At 34.4% G+C, this 8141-nt stretch overlaps 1 protein-coding gene across 1 annotated transcript; it reads left to right on the forward strand.

The window, feature by feature from the left end:
- Positions 1 to 5846: 5846 nt before the first annotated feature.
- Positions 5847 to 6430, forward strand: LOC141398359 (farnesol dehydrogenase-like). The gene is made up of 2 exons (XM_073975647.1): positions 5847 to 6123; positions 6165 to 6430. The coding sequence occupies exons 1-2, from the start codon at positions 5847 to 5849 to the stop codon at positions 6428 to 6430; spliced, it is 543 nt and encodes a 180-aa protein (XP_073831748.1).
- The last annotated feature ends 1711 nt before the right edge of the window (positions 6431 to 8141 follow it).

Consider the following 8141-nt stretch of genomic DNA (forward strand, 5'->3'; position numbering starts at 1 on the left):
GTTGTGCAGTATGTCGTGTTTTTGGTTTAATGTCTGTGGTCACCCTACATAAGACAATGTGAGCAGGTCCACCATTATGTTATAGTTACTATATGAGGCGCTCAGCGCCAAAACGGCCTAACCCACACAGAAATGATTCTGAGAAAAGCGAAGTTGAAAGAAAACAATTTTTTAAAATATTTTTATAATTTTTTTATTAATCATAAATACAAATTAGTTGTAATATTTGTTTTAGGTTAATCATTAGGTATTAGTTTACATAGATAAAGACTATTTTAAACAGTTAATAAAAAAAATTAAAGTGGCTTAGGCCGTTTTGGCATTCATTTAAAAAAAATATATTGATAGGAACTGAGGGTTAGGTCATTTTGTCTACATTTATTAAAACAACAAAAGTTCTTCAGATGAATAATAAAAATAACTGTGAGCGTTTTAATAGATACATATTAATAATAATTATTGGTTTTCTTCCTGGATATCTTTATCTTCGGCTCTCGAATTTGTTTTTAAATTATTATAAAATTCATGATTTATAGGAAGTATGAACCCTTTGAGTTTCTGTAAATCCTTAAACTTTGCAGCTTCAATGAAACTTCCTCCCGGATAAAGCGGTTCCAACTCAAAATTTACGTACTTGCTGGAGTTCTTTTTTAAATATCATCTTCTTGAAATAAAACATTTATGTCATGTGAATATTTGTATTGAATTATAATTGGTTTTGCATTTTGGAGTCGAAGGCACTGAATCTTAAGCCATTAAACTTTTGAAGTCATGTCTTCGAAGATTTTTCTGTTTGATGCTAGTTTCTCAATTGAGGATATGCTTTTTATTTCATCTATCGTCATCTTTACCAAATTAAATGGTTCCCTTTTTGCCGTGAGGATTACACGATCCCAATTATCAGGCGTAAAAATGCCCTTATAATATTTTTTTCCTTTTCAATGAGACTAAAATCTTGATCGCATGGTAGGCATGAATGGCCAGACACTAAAAGTTTGTGGTCTATCCGTTCCACTGAGAAGTTCGAATTATTGACCATGTGTGTGCAAATAGTATTCATTCTTATGTTACGGTTTTGGCCACCACATTGATCGCATTACATTATTAACTTCTTACATTCTACATTGACGCCAGGGCGTAAGTCATCTTTATTACTTAATCTTTGGTTTTTACTTACAAATTCTTCTCGAAAATTTATTTTTATATTATTTTTCAAATATAATCCTGACTAAAACGTAACATGTGTTTTGGCCTTACTACCCACACGTATTTTTTATTTCCAGTATTCGATTTTGCCTATGTGGCTTAGGCCATTTAGGCGTCCACATTTTTTCAAACTTTCAGTAAAGGAAAAACAGTTTTCGGCATGTAGAATATGCAATTGGGGATTTTTTATTATATATTACAAAAGGTTCCGGTTCGATTAGCGTAGTCAGTTTGATTTTTTTGAAAATGTGGGTTAGGCCGTTTTGGCGCTGAGCGCCTCATATATAATGATTTATATGAAATGATGACGATGCACAAGGGGTGAAATCGCAAAAAATGGAGATTAATTAAAAAAATGAAATTCGGTTTTTGGTATAACGGTCGTTACATGGTAATATGGTACAAAATTCTAAGTCTTTAACCAAAATGTCAAGATCATATATTGTTTACTTCTACAGTTACACTGTGATAAAGCTAAAGAATTTTTAATAATTTATAGAGCACCATAAACAATTTTTTTTTTGGTGGATAAAGAGTAATATTTTTTTACGCATCAAAAGTGCCCTTTTTAGAATGGATTCGTCAACTTCAGTTAGAAATATATTTATGGCAAAAGAAGTTTAGAAGCATATTAAAAATTAATTTAAAATGTATCAATTTTTCCCTATTTTTGAAAAGTATTTAGAGTTAAAAAGTAGCGGAATATTTTATATGGAGGTTATTCCAAAACGAGAATATATAAAGATGATCTTTGATAGAAATATTATCAATCCCTTCAAAATATTATTCAGAAACCCCCAAATTTGACTGTACCTATGGGGCCTATACCAAAACATTGACCTATATTGAAAAATGTTCACACTATGAATTCTTAGGCATTCAGAACTATAAATCTAAATTTACAGATAAATGTACTAAAAAATGTGGCCAAGACCCTCGAAACACATAAAATCGGGAGATACCCTTGCATGGGAGCTACTCTAAAATATTGTCCACCTTAATAATTTTTTGCCAAATATTAGATTAACCAATAATTTATCATATTTGAAGATTTTAGATTCATCAAATAAAAAATGTAGGCAAAACCGTAAAAGCACTTCACAGTTTTTATGGTACCCATTTATGAGGGCTTCGAATATACCTCTCCAATCCCTCAATTTGCGCCAAAACTGTGTTCCGTTATATTGATTGAAGTGTAAACATTCGAAAAATATTAACATTAGATCACTCAAATGCTTCCCTGAATTAATCTGCGTTTTTTGGAATCTTGCCCTTATGTGCGTCGTTGAAAAATGTACTGAAAGCAACGGCATAGAGGCATTTTACAACAATGACATGTTCTGAAAAGTTGTGTATTACATTCCAGGGAATATTTTTGGAAAAGAAAATATTCGGAAAACATTAACCGTTTTGGAGATACGGTGCGAAATGTATAAAAATTGTGGAATTTTTGCATATATTTTGAAATTTGAGGCAATAAATGTAGTTTTTCGAGTTTATTATTTCTCCACATATATTATTCTTGTCTTTGTGTTTATTCCAGCTTAAGTCCATATTTTGTTGTAATTCATTTGTTTGAATAACAACAAAATATTTTAAAGTGGATATGAAATTGATTAGTTGCGGGCGAAGGGTAGGGAATACTATAGTTTCAGTTGTCACCAAACAACTTCATCAGTTCCCTTTTTCGCCGACTCTGTATCGATAAACAACTGAAACTGAAACTAATCAATTTCATATCCACTTTAAAATATTTTGTTGTTATTCAAACAATTGAATTACAACAAAATATGGACTTAAGCTGAAATAAACACAAAGATGTAAAATTCTGCAGTCCAACAATAAAAACGCCAACAACTATTATTCTTGTCTTTATCTACAAATTTGCTTCAGAAGTCAGATGAAGATTCACAATATTTAACCATGTTTAGATGGGGCCATAAAATCCGAACTGGATCTGACACAACAAAACTTGTCTTGTCGTTTGGGTCTGTACTTTCAAAAAATCCTCAGATCGAATTTTTTGCACAAGATGACCTTAAAAATTTTGCACAGTGTAATAATGACGAATATCACAGCTTTGGTTTGGGACCTTCCAAAAACAATGTCTGACTATGAAAGTAGAAAATCCCATCTTTACAAAGTAGATTGGCGTAGGTGGGAATGGTCATAAGTTTTCTAGATATAACATATTTATTTTGGTCCAAACCATAAGTTTGGCTTATACATATAGCGTTTTAAAGAAAGGCGTGGGAAAGGTACCCAACCTCAACATTCGTAATTTTTGCAAATATGAAATTTTGCAAATGTCGTGATTTTTTATTTATATAGATATAGCATTTTTAAAGAAATAGGGTAGAGGGAAAGTTCCCCGCCCCTTCCGGAATTCAACTAAATGTATAGCCTATTTTTACCGGGGGACATCCCTGTACATTACCTGGCAATTTCCGGAAAATCGGTTCAGTAGTTTTTGTAGAAAATATTAAAATTGAAAAAAGTGGACGTAAACGTGGGCGTGGTCAAATCTCTGTACAAAAATCTAAGTCGGGTTATGGCGAACATTTCACAGAAAGAATTATCCAAATCGGTCCAGCCGTTCTCAACTGATGCCATTACCAACGAACGACATTTGATTTTTATACCCTCAGCCTTTAGGCTAAAGAGGGTATTTACACTTTGATACGACCAAAAATGTGCCTCATCGAAATAATGGTTTTGAGATCCCAAGTATGTTTGTACGATATCCGTTTCAGACAATTTTGAGTAGATATAGCATTGTCCGTCCGTCTGTCTGTCTGGCTGGCTGGTGCGCACGATAACTCTCGAACGGATCAATCGATTCGGTTCAAATTTTGGGTATCGAAATATTTTGCCCAGATTCGATTTAAGTTCGAAGATGGGCTATATCGTTCCACTCCTTCCGGTACCTCCCCCACAAAAGTTCGAAAATGTTCCGAAAATTTGTGCGCACGATAGCTCTTGAAGGGAGTAACCGATTTAGCACATTTTTTGCTCATCGTTTCATCGTTCATCCATCGTCGCATCGTTTTAATTTGGACTCAATCGGTCCACTCCTTCGGGTACCTCCCACAAAAATTTCGGGAAAGTTCAGTTTAAGGCCATCTCTCGAATCGTTTTGATTTTTGTTTTAGCAACTTGTATTCACTGCCCTCCATACGACGGTGCAAGTTTAATCAGGGACAAGTCCATACTTCCTGAGAAAATAGCCTGAAAGTTGCAAAAAAACCCTATGACACCGTGTGAGGGGGTTGGAGCGCAAGATAACTCTCGAACGGATCTGCCAATTCGGTCCAAAATTTGGTCCTTCAGGTACCTCCCCCACAAAAGTTCAAAAATCTTCGGAAAATTTTTTCGTACGGTAACTCTTAAAGGGAGTGTCCGAAATGGTCTATACATTACACATCCAAATATATCTACCAGATATAGATCACACAAAATTTCGGATAAATTCACTTTAAGACCTGCTCTCGAATCACTTTGATTTTTGTTGAAGCAACTTGCATTCGCTGCCTCAATTACGATGGTAAAAGTTTTTTTCAGGGGCAAATCCACACTTCTTGATGATGATTGTAAAAAACCCCTATGGCACCATATGTTGAGGCTGGAGATCCACTTCCATAACGGTCAATGTCGATCCATTCCTTTTAGTATCTCCTCCGCAAAACTTTTGATCTTTAATCCTAATCAACATTTTTGTCGATTCAAATGCCAAAAAGTTTTAAAACCCCCTAAATACATACGTATTTTGGGAAAAAAATTGTTTCAATATACACAGGCTGAGGGTATATCTCTGTCGGCAAAGCCGACTGATACTTTTTTAATTGTTTTTATTTATAAAGATTACTATGAAACTATTACATTAAAGTAATAGTAGTTCGAACGAATTTGTATTCGATTGGTCTTAGTGAAATAGGCTAGAAGACATTTGTTCAAATTTGTAAATGAACAATACTCGTATGTTAGTGGCTGAGAAACACTAGCCTTCGCTATAAATGAACTGTTGGAAAAAGAAAGAAACGTCCAACCACTACGAGCTTCCTTTGTGTATCAACTAAAGCTATAAAATGAAAACTAGAAAAAAATCATTTTTATTACTAATCTATATTTTTTGCAATATTAATAATAACATTTAGTCATGTTTTTGAAATTGTTTGTCATTGTTGAGTCCACACCTCAGCCTCTCGTACGTATCTTTTATTATCTAATCTGCTGCAGAATTATATTATATATGTACATATATGTATGTACCTAGCAAAGTGCGACAGAAAATGATTTGCAAGTTTACTATAAATGATTAAAAAAAATAGACAAATATTGGAAGAAATTTCACTTTCTTCAATATCTGAAGCAACAACATTTAATAAAATAACAATAATATTTGTAAAACTAATATTTATTTATTTTTGTAAAACTATCAATATAAAGAAAATTACACCAAAGTTCAATGGCATTACAAAAATTAAAAACATTGATTTAGTTTTGTGGTTTTTGTTACCGATAACAATGCGACCAGCTCATTCATTCAATCAATAGATATAGCACTATCTTCATAAAGAAAAAATATATATAAATAAAAACAATAAGCGATTATAGTTGTTAGTTTGCAAAATTTATTCGAAATGGAACGTTGGCAAAATAAAGTAGCTGTTGTGACGGGTGCCAGTTCGGGTATTGGTGCTGCCGTAGCCAAGGATTTAGTGGCGGCCGGTGATAAAGTTGTTGCTTTGGCTAGACGCAAAAATCGTGTTGAAGAAATCATTGCAAGTCTACCACAGGAACGTCAATCCTTGTTAACGGCAATCGAATGTGATGTTTCCAAATTGGATTCAGTTAATAAAGCGTTCGATGAAATTATTTCCCGTTTTGGTGGTGTAGATATTTTGATTAATAATGCCGGTTGTACAAAATCTGGTCAATTGGTTTCAATGGATCCCCAGCTAAACAAGATGTTCTGCAAACAAATGTTATGGGTATTATCTATTGCACCCAGCGGGCATTTAAATCGATGAAAGAACGTAATGTCGATGGTCATGTTGTTCTTGTCAATAGTATTTTGGGGCATAAAATTATGGGAGCAACTCCTGGTAGTGCACCGATAACTAATATCTATTCACCGTCAAAATATGCCGTAACAGCTATTACGGAAATCTATAGACAAGAATTCCATGGTTTGGGTACTAAAGTGAAGATCACAGTAAGTTGAAAAGTTATTTGGTTTAATTGTTTTGTCATTATTCAAATTTCAATACAAGAAAAACTGAAAAGAAACAAGTAAAAAGTTGTTAAGTTCGGCCGAGCCGAGCACTTAAGCAACAGTGAACAAAGATATAACGCTAATTCCTGATGGCCCACAGTGTCTCTAACAAAAATTTCATCACGCCATAACGCTGAAGCTGACTCACGGCGGATCTGTCCTTCGGGGTTCATAATATACTCCCCAAGGCCTTTCTTCCCCAAGAGGAATTTTCCGTGCCCCAGACTTTCACCTGCATTTTGTTGCACAGTGTTATCTAATCTAATCTTAGAAAATGTGTTCAGCTAGGTGAAATGTACCACCTACGGGGCTATATCAAAGAGTCAACCTATCTTTAAATTTTTTGGCAGAAAAATTTTATAGCTGCAGGGAACTTCAAGAGTCAAATTGAGGGTAGTTTCATCAAAACAATGTAGACCCTCAAAAATGTACCCATGTTGGCGAATTTTAGTGAAGAAATTTCGTGACCACTGAAAATTCCCGAAAATCGGGAGGTACAGTTGTATGGGGGGGCTATACCAAAACATGGACCTATATTGACGATTATTTTTGAATAGACAAAATTGTAGCTAAAATTTTCAAAATACCGATTATTACAGCTAGTTCGGTTAAAAATTGCAGCTATAATTCTCAAAATACCGAAAATCGGGAGATACCGTTATATGGGGGCTATACCAAAACATGGACCTATGTTGACGATGTTTAGTTGGAGATCTTTTATGACCACTGAGAACTTCAAATGTCAAATTATAGCTATTTTGGTTAAAAACTGTAGCTAAAATTCTCAAAATACCGAAAATCGGGAGGTACCTTTATGTGGGGGCTATACCAAAACAGGGACCTATGTTGACGATGTTTGGTGGAGATGTTTCATGATGTTCGGTTAAAAATTGGAGCTAAAATTCTCAAAATACCGAAAATCGGGAGGTACCGATATATGGGGGCTATACCAAAACATGAACCTATGTTGACGATGTTTCGTGGAGATGTTTCATGACCACAAAGAACATCAAATGTCAAATTACAGCTAGTTCGGTTGAAAATTGTAACTAAAATGCTCAAAATACCGAAAATCGGGAGGTACGGTTATAAGGGGGCCATACCAAAACATGAACCTATGTTGACGATGTTTGGTAGAGATGTTTCATGACCACAAAGAACATCAAATGTCAAATTACAGCTAGTTCGGATGAAAATTGTAACTAAAATGCTCAAAATACCGAAAATCGGGAGGTACGGTTATAAGGGGGCCATACCAAAACATGGACCTATATTGACGATTATTTTTGAATAGACAAAATTGTAGCTAAAATTTTCAAAATACCGATTATTACAGCTAGTTCGGTTAAAAATTGCAGCTATAATTCTCAAAATACCGAAAATCGGGAGATACCGATATATGGGGGCTTTACCAAAAACATGAACCTATGTTGACGATGTTTCGTGGAGATGTTTCATGACCACAAAGAACATCAAATGTCAAATTACAGCTAGTTCGGTTGAAAATTGTAACTAAAATGCTCAAAATACCGAAAATCGGGAGGTACGGTTATAAGGGGACCATACCAAAACATGAACCTATGTTGACGATGTTTGGTGGAGATGTTTTATGACCACTGAGAACCTCAAATGTCAAATTGCAGATAGTTCGGTTACAAAT

This window comes from Musca autumnalis, unplaced genomic scaffold (genome assembly GCF_047663935.1).
Source record: "Musca autumnalis isolate F117 unplaced genomic scaffold, ASM4766393v1 scaffold_3, whole genome shotgun sequence".
Taxonomy (NCBI): domain Eukaryota; kingdom Metazoa; phylum Arthropoda; class Insecta; order Diptera; family Muscidae; genus Musca; species Musca autumnalis.

Excerpts from the sequence above, each read along its gene's own strand:
- LOC141398359 (XM_073975647.1), top strand. The coding sequence starts at position 5,847 with ATGGAACGTTGGCAAAATAAAGTAGCTGTTGTGACGGGTGCCAGTTCG. Across the intron at positions 6,124-6,164 it reads TATTTTGATTAATAATGCCG|CTAAACAAGATGTTCTGCAA; the intron begins GTTGTACAAAAT and ends ATGGATCCCCAG.